At 45.5% G+C, this 22,642-nt stretch overlaps 1 protein-coding gene across 5 annotated transcripts in view; it reads left to right on the forward strand.

Annotated features, from left to right (window-relative positions):
• The window catches only part of ADCY9 (adenylate cyclase 9), a 98,034-nt gene extending 77,655 nt beyond the window's left edge, over positions 1-20,379 (forward strand). For 3 of the 5 annotated variants that reach the window (XM_063344313.1, XM_063344311.1, XM_063344314.1), the window contains 2 exons: positions 2,347-2,388; positions 8,204-11,490. In XM_063344313.1, coding sequence (XP_063200383.1) covers positions 2,347-2,388; positions 8,204-9,392 — 1,231 coding nt within the window. In that variant the 3' untranslated portion in view covers positions 9,393-11,490. Of the gene's footprint in view, positions 1-2,346; positions 2,389-8,203; positions 11,491-11,823 lie in introns of those variants that run through there. The other 2 variants (XR_010072289.1, XR_010072290.1) reach the window with 2 other exon arrangements.
• Positions 20,380-22,642: the final 2,263 nt, after the last annotated feature.

Raw genomic sequence — 22,642 nt, forward strand, 5'->3', positions numbered from 1 at the left:
CAGTAACCAGAGGAATCACGTTAATGCAGTTTTTGTGCAATAACCTTAAGGCTTTTCAGTTTTTCCTCTGATAAGCCATTTTCCCCATAGGAGAACTTGTTTGCAGCATTCTCCTTCTATTTCCTTGCTGAGAGAGTCGAGGGAATCCTTCCAGCCATCTACTCCTATTGTCAAAATTTTGTAATCAACTTGAACTTCTCAATGGCTTAAGAAATATCTTAGCCATACTGCGGACTTTACAAGGACTTCTTATGCTAGGTTATTCTAATTCTTATCAAAAACCCTTCTTCAGAGGCCTGCTGAATCATGCTGAAAAACATGAAAAACCCAAACAAACCAAAAAGCATTTGCAGATACATGTTTTGTGTGAGCATTTAGCTTTTTATCCCCTCTTCAGGTATCTTCAATGGTCTCTTTTAATCTTGATCTAAGTTATATAAACAAAGACAGAGAGAACAGAAGTCACTCCTGTTCACGTCTGCGCTTTGGAAGTGACTGGAAGGTTTGTTGGAAGAAAGCCTTTCCTTGAAAAAAAAAAAACAAAACAAACTTGGAGCTGGAGTCAGCTGACAAATGGTTTCTAAATATTAGACTAAAGAAAAATCCCTTTCCTGTTTCTGCAGAGCACTCCGATTTGTCTCTTTGGTTTCAGTTGTCCAGCTTAGCTAACACCATCTCTCCTCCAGCACGCTAAGTGACCTTCTCCTAGTAAGAAAGCTGGCTTTCCACCCCTTGCCTTTTTTTCCCTTCTAACGCGGCCAACCGTTGTCCACCCACCAGCTTCACTGAGAAGTTCTCCCCAGGTTTGGTTTTTCAGGCAAGTCAGCAAAGAGCAAGCCCTTGATGCCATTTCTTGACTCCCAAGCAGGGGTTTTGCAGCTCGTTCAGCTACACGCGTGCTCGCGTGTCCGCATGGAGCTAGCGGGGCAGAACTGGATGCTGGTCCACGGCAGAGCCTTTGAAAATGGGCTAATGCAATGTATTTGGAGTACCTAAAGTCTTCATGCAAAGGCAGGCAGCGAAGCCAAAAAATTGATGTTCCGCCTAGTGATTGTTTGAACAGACCTCTGTGCATCCATGTGAAAGGCGTTTTATTGCAGACGAATATCAGAAGGTTTGGTGCCATAATTGTAACTCCTAAGTCCTTATTCAAAGGCAACATTTTAGAACAAATTGTATGTGTGATTACCAAATCAGCTTGTGCAACAGCTCTGTACTAAGGCTTTGGGCAGAAAGACAGCCACAAAACTTGAGATTTTCCCTGCATTTCAACTTTATTAAGGGACTGGGAAAGGCTGTTCCCAAGCAGAGAGGTGGAGACTTTGCCATTTTACCAGTTCATAGCATCGGCTTATGCTGGCTGCTAAAGGGGTGGTACTTATGTTAAAGAAACATTATCTTAAGAAATTTTGCTAATGATAGCATGTTTTCACCTGTGGTTTGAATACAGGTGACCATTAATGGGTGAAGTACAGAAATCATGGAATATGTTGTTATTTCATCTTTTAAAAATAAATATTTAAAGTAATAGACAGAGCTGTTCAACTGTAAATCTGAAAAAGTCATTTATAAAATTGTCCTCAAACCAGGACAGTCATGAACAAAAATAATACAGGTTGAATTAGTGAGACCCAGAACTTTTGTTTGTTAACAATAACTTTTGTGTTCCTCTCTTATCGTTAATCCGGATATTGATTTTTCTCACAGTGGTAATTGCAGCTTTGTGTGCCTCACAGGCAAATCCATTCTGCTGATTTCTTTACTACTTTTTCCAAAAGTTACTAATCCTGAGAGTTGTAACACTTGATTACGGTAGAGAAATTGTAATGCAAGCAAACACAAAAATTGCTTGAACTACTTATTTTCTGTAATGGCGTTTTCAAAAATAGACTCTATATTTGTTTGGGTGGATTTTTTTTGTTGTTGTGAGAGGGTTGGGGTTTCGTTTTGGGTTGGCATTTTTTTTTAAATCTTTCTATTGCGTGGTCAGATAAGATGAAGGCATAACTGGATTTTAGAGTTCTGAAATTGCTTTTCCGTGTTTCCGAGGTAAGATTGGATTGTGTAACAATTACGCGTTCCAGGCATCATCTCGCCTGCATTATCATCAGTTACCCTTTAGAGGTGTTTGCATCTCTCTCTGACTGGTTGCTTCTTCCAAGCAAAATGTGCAGATAAGTCACGTTCAAACAAAGTTTGTCTGGAGCTGATCAAGCGTTGCTGTGCAATTATTGGTCCTACGGTCTGCATAATAGAAAAGTTTAAAATGCTAACTGAAATTCTGGCAGGATGCTTTGTTTATTGCTTTAACTTTCCTTCTGAAATCATTGCGTTTTTTTATTTCAGCTCCGTGGAAACTTTTCATCTAGATTTGGCACAGAACTTTAGGTAAGCTTTACATAAAATTCCCGTCTTTGTGGTTAGGGATAGAAATATTTTCAGTCAATTATACGGAGCAAAACTTTGCATCCGCAGTAATACACTTGGGAATTGGACAAATTGGTTCAGCAAGTTGTGTTTAAGCTCCTTGTGTATGTAATTTCCTTTACAGACGACTTGGGTATGACCAAAAATCATCAGAGAGATGCCGGTGCTGTAATGCTATTTTCTTTTTACGTTAATTTCTAGGAAATAGAAATATGGAGGAGCTATATAAAATAGCATCTGTTTTTCTAGTAGTAGCAGGTTTTAGAGCATTATCTGTACATCATGAGCTATTTATTTGATTTCCTTGGTTGATTTGCACCATTCAGGAGTGTGCTGGGTTGGATGCTTTCCTCAGCTGGCCAGGTGAGAATTCCCTGGGGTAGAGGAGCTGCAGCAAATGACATTTTAGAACAAATGAAATTTTAACCCCCAGACTTTCAAACAAACAAACAGAATTCTTTCCCTGGGTTATTAATAGTCCCTTATAAATAAACATGTTAAAGATTCACTCTGATTATTTCAGTGTTGAATTTCTCATGGGCTTATTGCAAGTCTTGCAGTACTATTTTTAAAGTGGTTTTACTGGTCTTTGGTATTAGAAAAGTATGTGTTTCCTAATTACAAATTTGGGAGCAACACTGGGGGCATGTTGTACTTGACTGAACTAGCGACCCTGTGAATATGTGACTCAGTAATTCATCTGAACAAATGTCTATTCAGGAGCATGTTGCTTTTAAAGGGAGTGTGTATCAAAACAAGGTGAATTTTTTAAAAATTTCGTCTACATGAATGCTATGGTAGTTTAGAAAACGTATGGTTTTTAAGTACCAAGAGATGGTAAGCGTGCTTTCATGTTAGATATTTATTCACTAAGAAGTTAGCACTTACTACAGTGTTGGGTTTGGTTTTTTTTGTTTGGTGTTGGGTTTTTTTTTAGGTGGGTTTTCCTTTTTGTATGGCTTTGATTCATGAAAGATAACTTAACATTTTCATAACAGAATTCCAGTTCACTAAATCCAAAATGGAAAGTTAAAGCCAAAGAACAGAGGCGGCTTGCGTTTTTTTGCAAACTACAACACTGAAGGGAATTTGCTGAAAAGGCAATGTACAAAATACTAAAGCATGGTGATCAGTGGAAGTAACATCTTAGGATGAGCCTGAGCTTGGATCCTTAGTGGTCTATTATTAGTTTGTGAAATGGCCAAACCTTTTGTGTTGCTCAGAATTACAAACGTCTTGCCCAGCGCTGACACCAGCTTAGCAGGCTCCTGACCAGCTGCTAATCACTAAAAAATAATTCATTCTGCCTTACATAATTGACAATCCTCTCTTCCACTAAGTGGCTATTTCTACATCATCATTTATTAGAGATCTGACAAATAATTAGCTATCAAGCATTGTTTGCATGCAAATATTTTTTTCTTCCATAAATATATCATATAAGTTCTAACTCAGGACAAATAAAGGTAAAAGTGGGTGAGAAACCAAACCAAACCAGGCAGGAGATGTTGTTGCGAACAGGCATGGAGCGCTCTCTGCCTGCTTTGCAAATTGTGATTTAAATACCAGATTAAGGCAGTGACCAGACTGTCAGGCTCATTTAACAGTTCTAAGCTTCGTTTTAAACTTTTTATTATGAGATGTCCTAGATTTGCACTTTGACTGTCCTTCCATCAGTTGGGGAAATATAATGCCTGGCTGCGGTGCGTGTGTTAATACGAGGCGGTGCTGCCCTTTCTGCAGGTCGGCAGCGGTTTCGTCGGGTTAGTTGGTCTCTGCCTCTGCTTTAATGCAGGAACGGCGTTGGTCCAGCCTGATCTCTCTTAACAGTCCAGACTCCGCTGATCTGAAGCTGCCCTAATCTGTTTCTACCATTAATTTGCGGCAGAATTCAACTTCTCTTTTAATGTACATTATTGAATACCACAGCTCTGGACTTCTGTGCAAACAGAACTTCCCCTTTCTCCTGCTGGTGACCCAATAAAAACTTGAAACTGCCATATCCCAACAAACTTTTTTGCTGTTCCTTTCTCACTGAAATAAATAAATGAAAAAGGTTCCTTGCTCACCCCAGTCAGCACAAAGTTCTGAGGGCCAAACTTGTTTTGCATGCCTTTAATGAGGTTATTCCCTTTTCTTGATCAAGAATTGAGATAATTATTAATGTTGCTTGGGAAGCGAGATACTAGTAATGGTTATGAAGTCTTAGCACAAAATTCATCTCTGGACTGTCCACGCTATGCTCGATAAGTCAGAATATGGAATCTGCTTTGTTTTCCAGACAGACCGGTTCTTCGGCCCAAAAGAGATACGACCATAAACTTTGTCTTTTTAGCAGGAAATATTTCTCATTTTCGTTCATTTCTTATCTCAGAGCAGGTAGGGTGTATCATTTTCCAGTTTGCAACTGCTCGAGGAGGAACAGCGGTAGGCCACTTGAGGTGCAAGACTAAAATCACTTGATGGTGGTGGGGGTTTATGTGCATCCACTATATGTTCTTCATCGAAAGCAGCTGTTTGATTTCCCCTTTCCCCACATTGCATTCTTTTTTAAGATGTAGCAGGCATGCATCCTCTTTAAATATAGTAAGATATCCAAATCCAAACATAGGTTACTGGCTCAGAAGCAAAATGGCTTTCCAAAAATCTTTATAAGTAGAAAGCCATTATCTTTATGATTTGTGATCAAGCCAAAGGAGATTCTATCTCCGGAGCTCTTGCTTGTTGCATATTCAACACGCAGCCTGGATGAAGATGCCAAGTTAATAGTTGGGCGTCTGTGCCAGGAAGCGCATCACTAGTTTGAGTTAAAGGAACATTGTCGGCTTAAGATTTCAGTTTGAATGATTTTTAAAATTAGTTTTCTGCTGCAGCACCTCATAAAAAGTAGAGCTTAAAAAGATGTGGTGGTGTGTGATCCTTTCTGTTATAGGTATGGGGTTTAGTTTTTCTTTTCATTCTAGAGGGTAGCTTCAGGTCAGCGTTGCAAACTGACCGTGTAAGATGATTTATGGTCCTGTAGGTCCTTTAACCTGGTCACTGCAACGTCCAGAAATTTGATTTCCAAACAAGTAAGATGTAATTGCTCCCTCCTTCAGGCTGGCATCGCGGCTTTTTGTACTAATGCTTGCAGCAGTCGTATCATGATCAAAAATGCCTTCTCTGGAAAAGATACCGCACCTTCTTTTTTGAGATACTAACCCATTACCTTATTAATGAAATCAGGTCAGCTTACGAGTGAGTCACTCATTTCACACGCAGATCTCGGAGGTTGTTCGCCCACGTGGGAAACAAGGTCAGGCCAGCGCTTGAGGAGATGATTGAGAGCTCGCAGATGCCAGTACTTCAGGAGTGGTGAATGGGAGGCAGCAGGTTTTTCTTAAAAGGCAGATTTTCTGTTCAACACGAGCCACTTTCTGTAACGTAAAATTTGTGGTGCTTGCCTAATTCATTTAAGAGGAATTAAAGTACTTTGAGGAGTATTTTGTACAATAAACTGTAAATAAAGAGCCTTTAATGACTTACATAAATCCCTGTGGCAGGGATGTTTGATGTTAGAGCAGATTATCTGGATCAAATTCGTACTCTCGGAGGAGTAACATGTCATTGCTCAGATCCTCTAGCAGATCTCTTCCCCCAAGGTAACGGAAAATAATGAACTGTTCTGAAAAGAACCTGAATCGTGCTCCTTAACCGAGATTCATTCGTCACCTTCTCCAGCCTTATTTATTCTCTGAAACCTTTTCTTTTACTTACGCTCCCCTTGATTTGTTTTATAAGCCCATCACACTGGGAGAATGTTCTGCCACCTGCAAAATGAGTAGCACATTGTATTTCAGGAATTGTTACCATTCTAGTCATTAATAACTTTGCCTTTGTCTTAGTCTCTGACTCGTCTTTCTAGGGACAAACTGAATAGGTTCATAATGGAGGTTCTGTTGAGAAGAGTAGTTGTAAGGGAGAAAGGAAGTAGTCTTAGTGCAGCGACGCACCAGCAATTACGGGAACCTGATTGTAGGGACCTCTTCTGTGAGTTGGGAGCAATCTCCTCCTTTCATTCCTCCCTCGTGGGTTTTTTAATATCAAACCAATAAAATGGATATACCTTCGCTTGTCCTGGGAGAAGTATATTTCTGGTTGAAAACAAAAGGAGTGATTTCCAACATGATGTGCAGGCTTAGTTTTAATCTAAAATTCAACCTATTGTAAATATTTTACTTAGGGGAAACTTTTTGTCCTGTAGGCTTACTATGATAAAAGCGAATAGATGTAAACAAAGACCATAGCGCATACAAATGTTTCCAGAGATTGTGCACGTTCATCTGTTTCATAGCTGTGCTCTGGTTGTGCTTCATCACGCTTTTCTGTCAATCAAATATTTGAGAATGAACACTCAGAAAGAGAAACTGGGTCCATAATATAGCTCAATTGCTAAAATGTCTGCTTCAATTTCAGAAGTGGAGGTGTGTCCCACATGGACATAAAGAAACAAATTGAACTTAGAAATACCGAAACAAATTTAGTCTTCTCTTATTGAGCTGTTGCCACAGTTGTGCTTTGAGGTTTTCATCCCTTTTGCTAACATACCTTCACAAGAGAAATACCGACAGACACTGAGATATGGATTGCCTTTCTGTTTTTCAAGGAGAAAGGTTGATGTGATGCTTTCATTTATCAAACCATCTCTTCGCTTGAAAAACTTCAGCATGTGTCTGCTCCTATCAAATCTTAAGCTTTGGCATAATTTTATAGAAAAAGTTGCAGTTAAGCGACTCCAGAAATCGCTGCATGCCAATCTGTCTGGGTTTAGACTTTGTTTCAAGGATTGCATAGGTGGTGTCTTCTTGGATGAGATTGGTGTCTTTGCATCTCTCCAGAAAGTCGAGATTGTAGACTGCAGATGTCTCCTTGTTAAGGGCGGTTTGGCACTGGAAGCATCCTCCATCAGTGCTTCATAATCTGCACAGGCAGTCGACGGATTGTCAAAAGGATTTGAAATATTACTCTCAATCTATGGGAGACATGACATTTTTTAATATTTTTTTTTTTATCTTGGCACTTTGAGAAACTTTCTGTCTCCGCCATAAAAAGCTTCAGTGGTTATAACATACAAAAGTTGTCAACCCCAAGCTCCATATTCTCTGCTTTCATGCAGAAGATGTGCAGTTCTCCATCAAGTGTCTTGTACAGGGTTATCTTCTTCCAAAACCTGCGTGTGTTAACATTAAAGGCGCAGCGCAAAGGTTACTGCTCTCTGATGAGGAGACAAGGGAGCAGCACTAGGAGTATATAAAGCAGGTGTTTCTGAATATTGGAGGTAATACAAAAAAAGATAAATTCCACAAAACTTACCCACACACCTCCTATACATGTGCACGCATATATCTAAACACACACACACAGGCATGATGAAGCATTTTTACATACGTAGTTACATGTAGTGCATTTAGTTATATATTTAGGTATAACAATAACTGTTTCCTTGGTGAAGTCCTTAAAATAGGATGACCGTAAAGGCTGGGCACTTTCTGTGCTGCTGAACCTGATGATATCCCTTTAAGGATGTACCCAGTGAGTTTAAGAATGAAATTAATTCTTTAGCATGCTTAACAGCAGATAAAGTTACCTAAGCCTGTTTTATAATTTAGTGTGTGATATACTCTTCCTGCACATTTTTCCAGAAAAGGATTTCGAACTAGGGAGAAGAAATGGCAGGGCCCTAACTCAGTGTTTTTTAAATACACCTTTCACGTTCTTCCCTTTCTTCTGCTTCCAGCTCCACAAAAAGTCCGTGCAACAGCTCGATGGCAAATGACATGAAGAGGCCAGCAGACCTGATCGGCCAGGAAGTGATTTTAGTTTCCTTCCTTCTGCTCCTCCTGGTCTGGTTTCTGAATCGAGAGTTTGAGGTCAGTTACCGCCTCCACTACCACGGAGATGTGGAGGCTGATCTCCATCGCACCAAAATTCAGAGCATGAGGGATCAAGCTGACTGGCTGCTGAGGAATATTATTCCCTACCACGTGGCCGAGCAGCTGAAGGTTTCCCAGAGCTATTCCAAAAACCACGACAGCAGCGGAGTAATCTTTGCAAGTATTGTGAACTTCAGCGAGTTCTATGAAGAGAACTACGAAGGAGGCAAAGAGTGCTACAGAGTCCTGAACGAATTGATTGGGGATTTTGATGAGCTGCTGAGCAAACCGCATTACAGCAGCATTGAGAAAATCAAAACAATCGGGGCAACCTACATGGCTGCTTCGGGACTGAACACCTCGCAGTGTCAGGACAGCAACCATCCCCACGGACATTTGCAGACCCTTTTTGAATTTGCCAAAGAAATGATGCGAGTGGTGGATGACTTCAACAACAACATGCTGTGGTTTAATTTTAAACTTAGGATTGGCTTTAACCACGGCCCCCTCACTGCTGGGGTCATTGGCACCACCAAGTTGTTGTATGACATTTGGGGTGACACTGTGAACATTGCTAGCAGAATGGACACCACCGGCGTCGAGTGTCGCATACAGGTGAGTGAGGAGAGCTACCGCATCCTAAACAAGATGGGGTATGACTTTGACTATAGGGGGACGGTCAATGTGAAGGGGAAAGGTCAGATGAAGACCTACCTTTACCCAAAATGCATGGACAGTGGGATCGTGCCACATCACCAGTTGTCTATATCTCCAGACATTCGGGTTCAAGTGGATGGCAGCATTGGGCGATCTCCGACGGATGAGATTGCCAACCTGGTGCCTTCTGTACAGAATTCTGATAAGATAGCCCATGGCACAGATAACTCAGAAACCAAGGACATCCTTCCTTCCACCAAGAAGCTCCAGAAAGATGCGGCGAGAGCAGAGGAGAGGTGCAGGTTTGGCAAAGCCGCGGAGAAGACTGACTGTGAGGAAGCGGGAACTGAGGAGGTCAATGAACTGACAAAGCTAAATATCTCTAAGAGTGTATGATGCACTGTCAGAGTTGCATGAAGTGCTCTGTCAATAGAAACACAAAGACATTTGCAATTGGCAGTTTGCTTTTTCAAGAGAGACCTTCTCAACACCTGGGTTGTACGTTTGTTTTCATTTCAGCGCCTGATGCTGTGTGGATCACAGCTCTTCAGGGCTTGTTTTCATCCATCTCTCTCCTCCATGCCCCAAATCACATCCCAAGCTCCCCAGCTCCCTGTGCAACCATCTTACAGCTGAGTAGAGGATATTAAGTGCCTTCAGATATACTCCATTGGACTCCCTGTCAAGGTACAGAGGCCCCAAGTGAAATCATAGCTTTGGGTATTTATCTAATTTTAAAGAAAAGAAAAGCTGTGGTTATATCATTTTTATTGTTGTTTCTCACAAAACACTTTTTTTGGCTAATGCAACTCCTTGGGTTTTTTATATCTCTCTGAACAATGTTTTACTGTTAACAGACCTTTTGTATGTAAACACACAGACAAATGTGCATGTATCTACCATATGAGACTGACATAAAGTGCCAGTAACGTACCACAAAAGAATGTCGTGGCGAGGGGGTGACATAATTTGACTCCATGTTGGGCTGGAGGAGGAGTTCTGCAGTGGCTCAACATTTAGGTAGAGTAGGCTGAACAACTGCTGTAGTTTTATTCTCCTTTACCAATGCTTTCTTCAACCTTAATGTGCCATTGTGTGCTTTGGATACACTTCTTTTCCATATAGCCAATGAGTTACTGATCTGTGGGGATGGAATAAGGGTTCGGACTTCACCAGCTCTCAGGACAGGTTTCCAGAAGCAGATGAGTGACCGCGAGAGTGTTACAATTCAGGTCTTAAAGCAGTTTCGCATTACTCCGTGCCCTAGCTGAATTTGCGAAGGTAGGTGAAGGTGGTGGTATCTCTAAGCTGGTCTGATTTGAGAGAGAGAGAGAGAGAGAAGCAAAATAAATGTTTTGGGAATGCCTTTATTTATTTATTTATTTTATTCCTGTTTTTTTTTTTTATTATTTTGTTTGGGGGGTTTTTGTGTGCGTGTGCAGAAGGGCTCAGGCGAAATGAATTGTTAATTGGTTTAATAAGAGTAATAAGATGGTTTTTCAGCCTCTTCGAACTACCAACCACTGTGAGGATGTTACCTAGGCAATATTTGTTTCAAAGCTGGTGAAACTTCCGAAGCCACCAAACGCAGTTGAGTACCCTGGCTTCCCTCTGTACCGAATCAATGGTGCTGCACAATATTTTTCAGGATTATTTTTTCCCCCCTACACTGTGCTTTTGCAGCAGGGAATAGAACAGCATGCTCCCTGCGTGCCACTGAAAGCAGGAATAGGGAAAAAAAATGTCCTTTCTAGTGAGCTGAGAAGCACAATAATTTCCCAGTCCTGCAGATGACTCTGGGCAGGTCCCTGGGACCGGAGACCTGCGGGAGCCCAGGAACCTGCTTTCCCAGAGGGAACTGCAGGACGGGGGCCTTAGACTACACCAGTTTGCCCTCTGCATGCTTCCATCACCATTCACTTACATTTGATGCTCTGCTTCGGATAACATTCATTATCCGACTACTCCAGTTCGACTAACTCCTTTTGACACCAAATAAAACGACAGGATTTTTTATGCCCGAAATAAGTTCCTTAGTCAGGGAAGAGCTGGTGAAATGCCGTGCTGTGCTGTCTGCGTATTGGTGTGGGTTTTAACTCTTTCTTTCCATCTGAACTGAGGTCAGAATATATTAATACTTCTTTTTATTCTCCATGTGATTTTTTTTTTTTTTGGCGTTCGAGTAATAAATATATACGTTGTGAAGTTCCTATTCAGCTATTTGAGATCCATCTACACTCCACTGGCAGCACGGAGCCCTCGAAGCCTTTTCAGATGTAAATCTGTGAGATTTCTGGATCTCAATTAGTTAAACAAGATGCTGCACACTCTTCTCACAAAAGTCGCTGTTTATGCACGTCTGAATTGCGTTTGATATGAAAGATATTGAAAATTAACATTATTTGCTCAATCTGCCAGCACACAAAAAACTGACAGGGGCTACTCATCCCCGCCCCCTTCTGCCACAGATGCTGTAGCCTGGCTGGGGGCTGTTCCCAACGAGCAACAATATAAAGTTTTTGTGACTGCACAGTTTTACAGCAGCCTTCCTTCTCCTTAGGTTAAAACTTGTCCCCTTCTGCCCCCCTCCCCACAGTGGGTTGCACTTCCAACTTTCAGGTAGTTTAACTCTGCAAATACCTCTTTGCATCTGAAGAATGTATTCCTGAAACCATTTTTAGGGTTCTCGTTTCAGTTGAGTGTGTGTCAGTATTCCTTTTCTTACAGTAGAGGAGGTAACGTGGTCCAGAATTGTTTACATGCCTTCTAGTGTTATAGTAACGTCTCAGTCATTCAAAGCTTTCTCCCTTTCGCTTCTTTCTCCCAGTTTTATAGACGACTCTACCCAGCATTTCTCTCTCATTGATCCGCTGTTTGCGGTGGCAGAGTTCAGGCGAGATGCTCCAGCTTCTCTCTCGCGTGAGACCCTGCACAATACCTAAACCTCCACCAGCAACAGCCCCGCGTCCCCTGGGAGGTTTGCACCCTGTGATGGAACCTGAAAGGAGAAGGTGCTGGAGCTGGGCCCCGCACCCAGAGCACCCTCCTCCTCCTCTCTCTCTCTTCAAGTAATGCACTGCAGAATACAAAAGCCTCATCCTCCAGCCTATAAAGTAAAGAACAGTCCCGTGCTGTCGTGGTATGGTGCTGCGGGAGTATTGTTGGTTTTCTGCTAACATTAGAATACCAAAAAAAAAAAATAAAATACCAGGGCCTCTGATATTTGTTGGCACAAAACAAATAAAATGACTGAGGACGGAAGTATTAGTGGACTCTGAAATCAAGGGCTGTTGTCTGCTCTGGGAACCGCCGGCAACGTTACTCTGCCTTAACTCTGAAGCTGGGAAGAGAGCCGTGAAAAGCTGAGTAACTCGTGGTAGCCCTGTGTGCTTATTGCTACCAGGGCAGCAGCCAAGCCTTCAGCAACTCGGGCTGCGCGTCTTCTCTCGGAGATTTTAAATCTCCTCCTTAATGCAGCATATTAACAAAACCAGGAAGCTAAGCTCTCAATGTACCATTTGGATAGTGAGTTTTTCCCAGGCACGAGGAGCAAGGAGGTGCCTATTTTCGATTGTAAAACAGCGGGAGCTGAACCTTTACACCTTCCCTTCTCACGCCTTTGAAAAGATGTTCCAATACTCGCAAAAATTGCTCCGGAGGCGTTTTTTAAGGCATTGCGCGGTTCTGCGTTCCTCTCTGCAGCCATGACACGTGTGCGCCTGCGGGAGGCCTTGATCAAAGTTCATTTCATTACAATATCTTTTGGGCTTGTTCCGTTAGTGCCAGCACAATTTGAACCCGGTATAAAAGCGGAGGAGTTGGCCAGGTACCTGGAAGCGTATTCTGCAAGAATAACCAGAGCATTGCTGCATTTTGTATTTGCAGGGTGTTTTAATGGTGATAATTTAAAGATTGTCCAGAGGAGGGGAGGCAAGGGGAAAGATTGCTGAATATTTGCTAGCCCCATGTTGCTTTCTGCCACGGTTCCCTCGCGGGAGCCCCTCTAGAGCACAGAATAATGAGGAATATGCTGAATATTTTCTGCAGTGTCGTCTTAATCTGCTGCTAACACACAAAAATGCTTCTTTTTCTCCCAGCTACTTCTGTGAGACAGATTTCTTGTTCCAAAAAAAAAAAAAAAAACAAGTAAATGACATTCCCATTGATTTACTTCTGGCGTTGATGATTTTGAGAGAAGAACAGATTTGCCTGTTATTTCCCAGGATTTGGGGCTGTTCCCGGTTGCTGGAGGTAATGCGAGTGCTGCGAGCAGGGTGGGACGGTGCCGCTGCCTGACGCGGCTCCTGCCGTGTCCTAATATAAAGCACAAGAGGATTATTAAGATAAAATGAGGGGGGAGAGGGTGGACTCCTCAAGGGCTTTACAAAAATTTAAGTAGTTGGATACTCTTATTTCAGGGCTAAAACAGAGAAAAGAGGCGCATGGAACAAAAATGAAAGGAGCTATAAACCAAACACTGTACCTGTACCAGCGTTTAGTTAAAGACGAGCTTATTCATGATTAAGAAGCCAAGCTTTTAGGGTATCTGGCGTTTTAAAACTGTTAACTCTCACCTGTTCTTAAAACTTTAATTCTGAACACAACAAAAAAAATGTTGCAAGGGAGCAGTTACTGACGTCATGCCTTTATTTTGCAATGTCACGGGAGGCTGAGAGCGCCCAAGATTGGTTATAATGCATTCAGCTGTTTAACTCTGCGTCTTGGGGTGGGGTTTTTTTGCCAAATGTAAAGACCGTGTCTGTTTTCTTCATTCTTCCCTGCTGGAGTCTTGTTTGCTCAGTCCGTCCGGGCCGGGCGAGTGGTTCTTGCCTCCCTGCTCCTCACCTTTGCTGAACTGCATCTTCCGCACGGCACAGCGGCGTTTGAACCCTGCTGCTGCCAGGTCCGGGCTTCAGACGCTGCTTTCGCTGCTCTCTGCCTCTCTGCATTTCCTAACGTAAAGGGGAAGAATGCATTTGGTGTTATATCTTGGTCCATTTGTGACCAAAAGCTGCAGCTTTCTCCTTGTGGTGGTGTTGTTAAGCTGCTTGACAGAAGATACAGAAGAGCAGCAGGCGCATCCCAGTAGTTTAAATTTAAGAATTCTGTCAAAAAATACATTTTTCGTCACACCAGAAGTAGGAAAAAGAAGTTTTATTACCTGGAGTTTTAGCAAGGGTGCAAAAGCAGAAGAGTGTAAGAAATAAAACCCAGTGTTTGCTGTCAGCGTTGGGATTCGCTGAAGTTCCTTTAAGTCTTGTTTTAGTTACAAAAGTGCTAAAAATGCAGTAATTGTTTATTGATGTGACTTTCCCAATTGCTGAAGATATCTCGGGGGTGGTTTGACTGTCAATACTGAATCATTTTCATGTGGAAAGAGAAACAGTGGAGGCAGAGGTGCGGGGATCCCCCTGAGCTCCCACCTCAATGGCCAGGCCGCTGCGAAAACCCAGCTGGGGTCTCGGAGTGATCCTGAGACCTGGCTGAGCTGTATGTGGAACATCAATTTGGGCAGGAAAGTCATTTATTCCAATGTTTTTTCCTTTTGAGTTCTCTACACAGGCTGTAGCAGTCCTTGTTTGGATTTCTTGGGGGACAACATGTAAGGAGAAAAACCTGAATTAGTTTGCTGTTGCTGAGACTATCTTCTGCAGTGGCAGTGAGATTCTGCAAACTCCTGTAAAAAGTTGGGAATTGTAACCATTACATGCTAATTCCTGCAGATGCTGTAGTTGCCCAGTATCTAGTTTGCGTGCTGTGATGGTCTGAAGATTTTTCAGTCAAGAGCTGTGAAACCTTGGACCGTTTTCTGCTAAAATGTATCCAAAATGTAATGGAGAGGTGGAAGACCCTGGTCTGCAGAAATGCAGCAGGAGCAGCAGAGGATGCAGCATAAAAACGGGGTTTTGGCTTACTGGGCAACCACATGCAGCGCGGGAGATGCTGTGAATGATAACATGTGCTTCCAGGTCTGAAATCAGGGAGAAAAGGGAGAAGGTAGAGCGTAAAACGAGGTGTCAGGTTGTTCTGAAGGCTGGTCTTTACTTTCCAGGTGTGGTGTCTCTGCTTGGCTGCTGCAGGGGAAGGTTTCTCGGGTGCGGAGCAGAGTCCTGGCTTCCCAGCGGGCCGAGCAATGCATGATTTCTGTTGTGGGATCCGGGAGCCTTAAAATGTGCCTATTTTTTTTTTTTTAAATCTGCTTTAACGCCACCCTCTGAACTCTGTCCAGAGCGATGAGAAGAAAATCAGACACCAGGAGCTTATTGTCTTTGTCTTATTAGACTTCATTTAAAATCAAACAGCGGGCTCTGGAGAGGTTTGAGTAGAAAATAAAGTAGGGGTGAAATGTATTGTGTCTTAACAGCGGCTCAGTTCAAGTGGTGCCGTGGGGAAGAGTTTTGAGGTGCTTTACAGACACTGGGTAAAGCTCTGGTAGGAAAAAAAAAAATAATGCAAGTTTTCTGTATAAAACCTCTTTAAAATCTTTAAGACAAGCTAAACTTTTTGTCTTCAGTGGGGATGAGTGTCTGTACAACATGTATAGAAATATTCGTTACTTACATTTGAAAGTCAACATTGGCTTTTGAGAAAGAAGATTATTTTTGAAAAAATAGGTTGGTAGAAGATATTTAAAGCTTTTTTTTTTTTTTCTTTCCCCCTGGTAATTTATTTTACCTGCTAGACATTTACTCGCCTCACCAAGCTGGCGAGGAGCAGGAGGCAGGTGCCGGCGTTTCCACACACGCCGCTCTAGAGCCAACACATTTCACATCATTTCACAGAATCGTGGGGTTGGAAGGGACCTCTGGAGATCATCTCCTCCAACCCCTGCCAGAGCAGGGTCACCCAGAGCAGGTGGCACAGGAACGCGTCCAGGTGGGTTTGGAATGTCTCCAGAGACGGAGACTCCACCACCTCTCTGGGCAGCCTGTGCCAGGGCTCTGCCACCCTCACAGCAAAGAAGTTCTTTCTCATGTTTAGGCGGAACTTCCCATGTTCCAGTTTGTGCCCATTACCTCTTGTCCTGTCACTGGGCACCACTGAAAAGAGCCTGGCCCCATCCTCCTGACACCCACCCTTTCAGTATTTATAAGCGTTGATAAGGTCCCCCCTCAGTCGTCTTATTTCCAGACTGAAGAGACCCAAATCCCTCAGCCTTTCTTCATCAGAGAGGTGTTCCAGTCCCCTCAGCATCTTGGTAGCCCTTTGCTGTCCCCTCTCCAGCAGCTCCCTGTCCTTCTTGAACCGGGGAGCCCAGAACTGGACCCAGCGCTCCAGATGTGGCCTCCCCAGGGCAGAGCAGAGGGGGAGGATGACCTCCCTCCACCTGCTGGCCATGCTCTTCTTGGTGCACCCAAGAAGAGTGTTTTCTAGCAGCTGTTCCACACATGCGTCTCCAGGTTGGGAATCGGTGTCGAGGAGGCAGTCATTGGTGTTTTACACTTCTGGAAAGGCTCCAAGGCTGCTGTGTCGGCTTCTCACACCTTGACGCGGTTTGTTCTGCTCTCTCCCTGTTTTCTGGCTCACTGCAGCAACACATATTTTGATTTGCAGAAGTTGGAGCGTTCACTGGATCTGAAGAACTGCAGAGAAGGTCGTGGCTGGGAACAGTAAAATTTTGATTTTTGGCTCTAACCAGTGCAGTTCTAACCAACTTGTCATCCAGCCATGAGCAGTGGGAGTCAGAGCCGAGCATCCCAGTAGGTGACGTCCCTGATTTGAGCATTGATTTCCAAATCCTCCTTTGACAAGTCAAAACAAAGCAACTTTCTCGAGTTTTTCCTTCTTTTCTCCCTTAGTCACTCATGTCTTCACTTGTTTCTAACTTAATGCATTGGCTAAATATTAGTTTGCAATTGAAAGACAGTTTGTATCAATTTGTTGTTGAGAGATTTAAGCTCAGAGCAGGGAAAATGCAGCGCGTGGTGCATCTGTGGGCGTGCCCAGAGAGCAAACACCTCTTTAGTGTCTTTGAAACTTTGCCTTTATTCAAGTGAGACCAGAGCTTTGTTTGAGATTTATTTCTAGTATTAGCTGTGTAACTCCATCTTGCTGTTGGCCTTAGAAATTGCCCAAAGGAAGGATTTTGCGGGATCACAGTGGTCTGCGCCACGTCGCTGCCCGAACCAGGATTTGACCACTGTCCAGGTACCGGCACGGCCCCACCGGCACCGTCAGACATTTCTCTTAACCTTTAGAAGTCCACAGTTGCCATAACCTTCCCCCCAATTTTAATTACTTCTAGTTTTCAGAGGCCGTGTTGAGATAGGTAGATATATGCTGGGACTTGTTATACCCTACTGCGAGTACAGCTTTAAACTTCCAAAGTAATAAACTCCTTAAAGCCAAGAGCCTTAACCAACTCCAAACGTCCGCTGAAAGGCAAAAGACCGTTTCAAGTTTGCGCCGAATATTTGGGAATTTTTTCTGCTCCATAGCGGGTGTCTCCTTCTTGCAAGGAGGCGGCGGCAGTATCCAAAGATGATAAGGACCTTGGCCACCCTCACTGAATCGCCCGGGAACAGGCAGGCAGGCTCTCCCCCCGCGCTCTCAGGAAAGTCACCTCGCTCCCCCAGGGCTGACGTGATGGCTTTTATATATTGCATTACTCGGAAAAGCTCCTTCTTTCTGTGAAACAGTGTTTTTTAACTTAGCATAAAGTGTTGTCTTTGCTGGCGGCAGGGGCTGGATTCCTCCTTTCCCACCCCCAGACTCTCTTGGTCCGGCATTGAGATGGAGGAGGCGGGGATGTAGGTGATGGGAAAGCCAGGTGAGTCAGGGAAGGAGTTGGACGTGCCGCTGGCGCCGGACCCAGCAGAGGAGCTGCCGCGTGGCTCCCATAGCAGTGCCGGGCTTTGGCAGCCGCGGGCTGGGCAGTCGCTCCCCGAGCTGGCGAGGTGACACAGGTTGGGGGAGGTTTGCTCTGGGGCCAGCGTCCCGCTGCCCTGCTGGGTTGAGCTGGTCCGCGGTCAGCCCGACGGCTGTCGGATGCCTTTGTCAATCCGTCTTCCCTCCTGGCCTAGTGGTTTCCTTTCACGTTTTCACGGGAGTAAATTTCAGCCAGTTATTAAAGCCGTGGAGGTGCTGCTGTCTGACCATGGCGGGTTGGGGTTGGGTCTGTCCAACCTCAGTTTATGCAGTATTACACCTACACGCGACCCCTATATAAGCAATTCCTGTGCGTCAGGAGCCGCGGTACCCGATTACAGCCTGCAAGAAATTATTTTCGAAGTGAGAAACTCAAATCAGGGTTGGCTTTGGTGTTCGGGCAGCGGTGCAGGCCCATGGCCGGCGCGGACTCCCCGCCATCCCCTGCTGTCTTTAAAAACTGCCTCCACAGTGTTACCCGAGACTCCGGCACTGCCTGGCCTTGCACAAGCGCACGTGGAGATTGTACAGAATTGAGAACGTTACTATGAATTGAAACATTAATTGAGAACAGTTTCCGGTTAAAAAGAAAGCGGGGGGGGGGGAAGGCAAATTAAACCATTTTAAAGTCTCCAGGTTAGCTGGAAATTGTTTCTTCATGACGTTTCTGTTTCCTTTCTCTTCCCACCCCAGCGAAGCCCGTGTTCCCGCTACCTTCTCCCCAACCTTCTTGCAAAAAGAGAGAGAACGGGTCTGTTTACACGCCGCGGGGGAAGCTGGCAGCTTCTGCCGGGGGCTTTGCTGGGGGACGGGGCTTCCTCGCAGCGGCTTCACTGTAAATAGTCTGCCTTTTGCTTCGTTGACAAAACCGAAATGGAAAAAAAAAAAGTTGTATCTGTGAAATATTAAGCTATATATGTATATAGATAAAAACGCGTATTATCTCTGACTCGTTACTACGGCTCTGTAATCAATTGTATATTAAACTGTTTTACTGTATTGGCAGATCATTTCACGCTATCTTAGATGTAGAAAAGCTGAGAAAGTAATTCACAATACACTATGTCAACTTAAAATTGGTTTGCTTTTTTATTTTGGCTCCAGCACGACTTCAAACACAGTCCCGTGCCGTTTGCACATTGTCTCGAAGAATAATAGTTTGGAACAGAAGTTTTTTCAGCCCTTTGTTTTGGATCTGGCTTTTTACCATGTTTCTTTGATAAATCACAAAACCGCCGAGTTAATTTTTTGATGAGGTGCATATTTAGAAGGCATTTTAAATGTGAAAGGAATTTGTCACGCACACCCGCTGCACTTTGATGTGTCGGTTGGCAGTGAATGACCTTCCTCTTCCCAAAGCTGGTGGAGAAGACGACTCCTTCCTAATTTTTCCTCATTTTAATACCACTCTAAGCTGTTGGGAAGGGGCTGTGCAGCAGCAGCACCTCTGCCACCGTGGGGTTGTTGCTGCTGGCCGTGGTGGGAGGTCCCAGCAGAGCTTTTCCACGTGGGGAGCTTGCGTTGGCCAAAATTGGGGATGAGTTCTAAATAGGTTTGGTTTTGTTTTTTACTTTAGCAGAGAGCGTGGATGGTTTATTCTGGAATCCCAGTGCCTTATGCAAATTAGGCCGCTTGGAAAATGGAGTGAGGCATTGTTGTTCTGGAGTAAGAGTCCACAGAGAAAGAAATGGCTGACCAGGAGCGGCTGGCACGAGGAGCCGTAAATCCTTTCAAAATCTCACCCTGTGCGGCTGAACAGAGCCGAAGGTGTTGGACTGCTGCGGGCGGCTCCGCAGCAAACCCCATGTCTGTCTGTCCCTCTCTCTGTCTCTCACCCCCCCGCCTCCCTCAGGGTCTCGTCTGTTCGTTGGGTTTCACTGGGGGAAAAAGAAAAAACCCCTAATGAAGTCCTGAGCCCTTGCAAAGTGAGGTTTCCACCTGGAAGGTCTGCAGGTTTCCTCTGGATCCGTGCTCTGCTCCTCTCCCTCTGCCGCTGAGGAGCACGGAGCGGCAGCGCCAAACCCTGCTCTTCCTGGCCCCTGCTGACAGCGGGGCCCTGTGGCCGTACACTTTTATACAGGTCCAGCCGGGTGCCCGCGTTTCCCTGCGCTCCCCTCCGGTCGCAAGAGCTTTGTCCTGGAATCGCAGAGAGGTCAGTCTGCTTTTTCCAAGAGTCTTGATTTTATTGCTTTCCCTCATATTTTAAATAGAGGAGGGGTTTCCCAAAGACAAGGTAAGTACTGGAGCACACGCGTGGTACGATGGGCTCCGCAGCCAGCGGTCGCACCGCGTGACTCGATGCCAGCCCCGGGTGTTCATGCCATTAGGTGTGTGTCAGCCACACTCGGGTGTTCCTGTGTGTTTGCCTTCTGTGGCAGGCGAAAACTGTTCCAGTGTTATCCAGCCGCGTTCCTATTGTAGACCGTGGTGATTGTCAACTGCCAAGGGATATTTTTTAATAAATCTTATCAAGGTGTTTCAAATAAATCCCGTCTCCCCATTTTCCTTCTCAGTTCTGCATTGTCTCCTCCCCAGGTAACCCCACGTTAAAGTTTCTTCTCTTTCTGTGCTTTGGTTCATGGTCAAGAACACGTTGGACACCCATGTTGGGTGTGTTGAGAGATGTGCCCTGTCTTTGTTCGGTTTACATGGGGACGCTGGGTCCAAGAGAAGCCTAAAGATCTTTCAGGGACACATTTCACAGCAGTTCCCAAAAGGCCAGGCTGCGTTTGTCCGTCGGCAGCCGCGAGGTGACTCGGTGGCCGGGGATGATGGGGGACAATGGGGCTGACCTGACGGCCATGGATTCTCTCCCACCTGCAGATACTGCTGGGGATCCTGCACCGCAGTCGCCCTGTGGCAGCGGGGAGCGCTGGTTTCTGCCTTCTTCGTGTTTCCAGGTTGTCCTGGGTGCCTGGAAGGTAAGTGTGAACTTACTCCGAGGGTTATTCACGTGCTGGGGGGGTCCCAGGCTGGTGTCTCCACCAGGCTGTGATGCTGTGGGCATCAGCTGTTTCTGAGGAGCCACCACCAACTCCAGGGTAACAGAGATGTGAATGTCCACCTTGCCCTAGGGCGTGCTGCCATAGCACCCAGAGCCCTCTCACCATCCGGGGGTGTCCTTGGAGGGTTCCTGGGGATCCCCAGGCTGCTCCCCCGGGTTTCCTGGGGCTGCTCCAGCTCCCACTGGGTCACAGCCCCACCACCCGATGCTGCTGGCCCCGGTCCCCCTTTGGGCGCAGCATGGCGTGGAGGGCGCTCAAGCCCAGGTCCCCAAGCCCAGCTCTCCTTTTCACACCACTTAAAAAGCTTTTCCTCCATCTTTGGGGCCAAATCTTTCTTTGAAGCAATAATTTTTTTCCCCCGCTCTGCTCTCCCTGGTTTCATAACGTTTCGGTCCGCCAAAGCCCGTAAGCGATTTGTATTCACTGGTGGTGGCCGGTGGCATCGCGCGGCGCGGATCTGCCACAGCGCCTGGGAACCGGGGACCTGCCGGGGCTTCGCTCGGCTGGGCCGCAGCCGGCTTTTCTTCTCACTTCTTCATCAGCGGTTTGCTGTCGGTAACTAAATTTTTGGTGCTTTGCAGTGTCGAGCAGCAGTTCTCATTCCACAGCTTTGCGGAGTTTATGGGAATTTAAGAGCTAGATGCAAATGAACTTCATTAACATGCTTAATTATCATATAAACCTCATATCCATCTGTCCTGCATATGGTTTGTACTCGGCGCTTTCAGACGAGCCACCGCGTTGGGCTTGGCAGGAGGCGGCTGCGACTGGAGCCTTTGGGATGAGCCAGGGACGGGGCTTTAGCGCCGGGGGCCTGTGTTGGAAGAGAAATGGCATTTTTCAATGTCTGGGTCCAAGCTGGGAGCCTGGAAACGAACGGGTAAAACACGCGGCAGGATGACACCGTCTTAGGAATGATTTGTTAAAAGCAAAATAAAAAAAAACAAGGTGGAAACTTTTCTGATGTGTCAAAAAGGGAGAAATGCTGGCAGGAGGCTCCGGGTCAGCGGCTCCCTGATGGGCCAGAGGGAAGGGGAAGGCAGAGCCGGAGCCAGGAGCTTCGTCCCAGGGGGCTTCGCTGTAGAAAAGGTTCGGGCAAGTCCCCAGTAGAGGCCTTAACTGCATGGTGCCGCACTGAGGGACCCGTCCCATGCTTGGGTGGCTCTAGATTGGGGGTATTTTAAGGAGTTTTTTAAAGTTTTTTTGAGTTTTAAGTGCAGAGGATGGGTTTGCTGCCATGGTGATCGCAGGGCTTTATGCCGGTGCTCAGGTTGGGCTCCCTCCTCTCTCGCACCCAGGGACGGGAGAGCTGCGGGGTCCGGCAGAGCACCCGTGGGTGCCCCGCTCGGATGCCGGCCTGGCACACGTGGCGACGTCGGGATGCCGGGCGCGAACATTCCTGGCAGCGATCTCCATCCCCCAGAGCAGGGTGTGCAGGGGACGCCTGAAGCTTGAAAGCCTGGATGATTTACGTGGTTTCTGGCAGAAAGCTTGTCACATGCGCAGTTTCAAAGACACCAGGGTGGCAGCGGCCGCATCCGTAACTGCGACGAGGGGCAGCGCGAGGGCGACAAGGTCACTGCAGCGAGGGGCTGCGTCCCACTGAGTGAGTCCCCGGGTTTCTGCCAGTACACGGAGCAAAGCTGGAGGCAGAGGCACAGGAGCATTCGAGAGCCCGAAGGAATCTTCTCCGAGATGAATCTCTGGGTCCAGCTGCCTGTTTCGTCAATGCTTCAGCTTGATTTTGGGAACATGGAGGACCAGAGCCTTCCC

The sequence above is a fragment of the Chroicocephalus ridibundus genome, chromosome 8 (assembly GCF_963924245.1).
Source record: "Chroicocephalus ridibundus chromosome 8, bChrRid1.1, whole genome shotgun sequence".
NCBI lineage: Eukaryota > Metazoa > Chordata > Aves > Charadriiformes > Laridae > Chroicocephalus > Chroicocephalus ridibundus.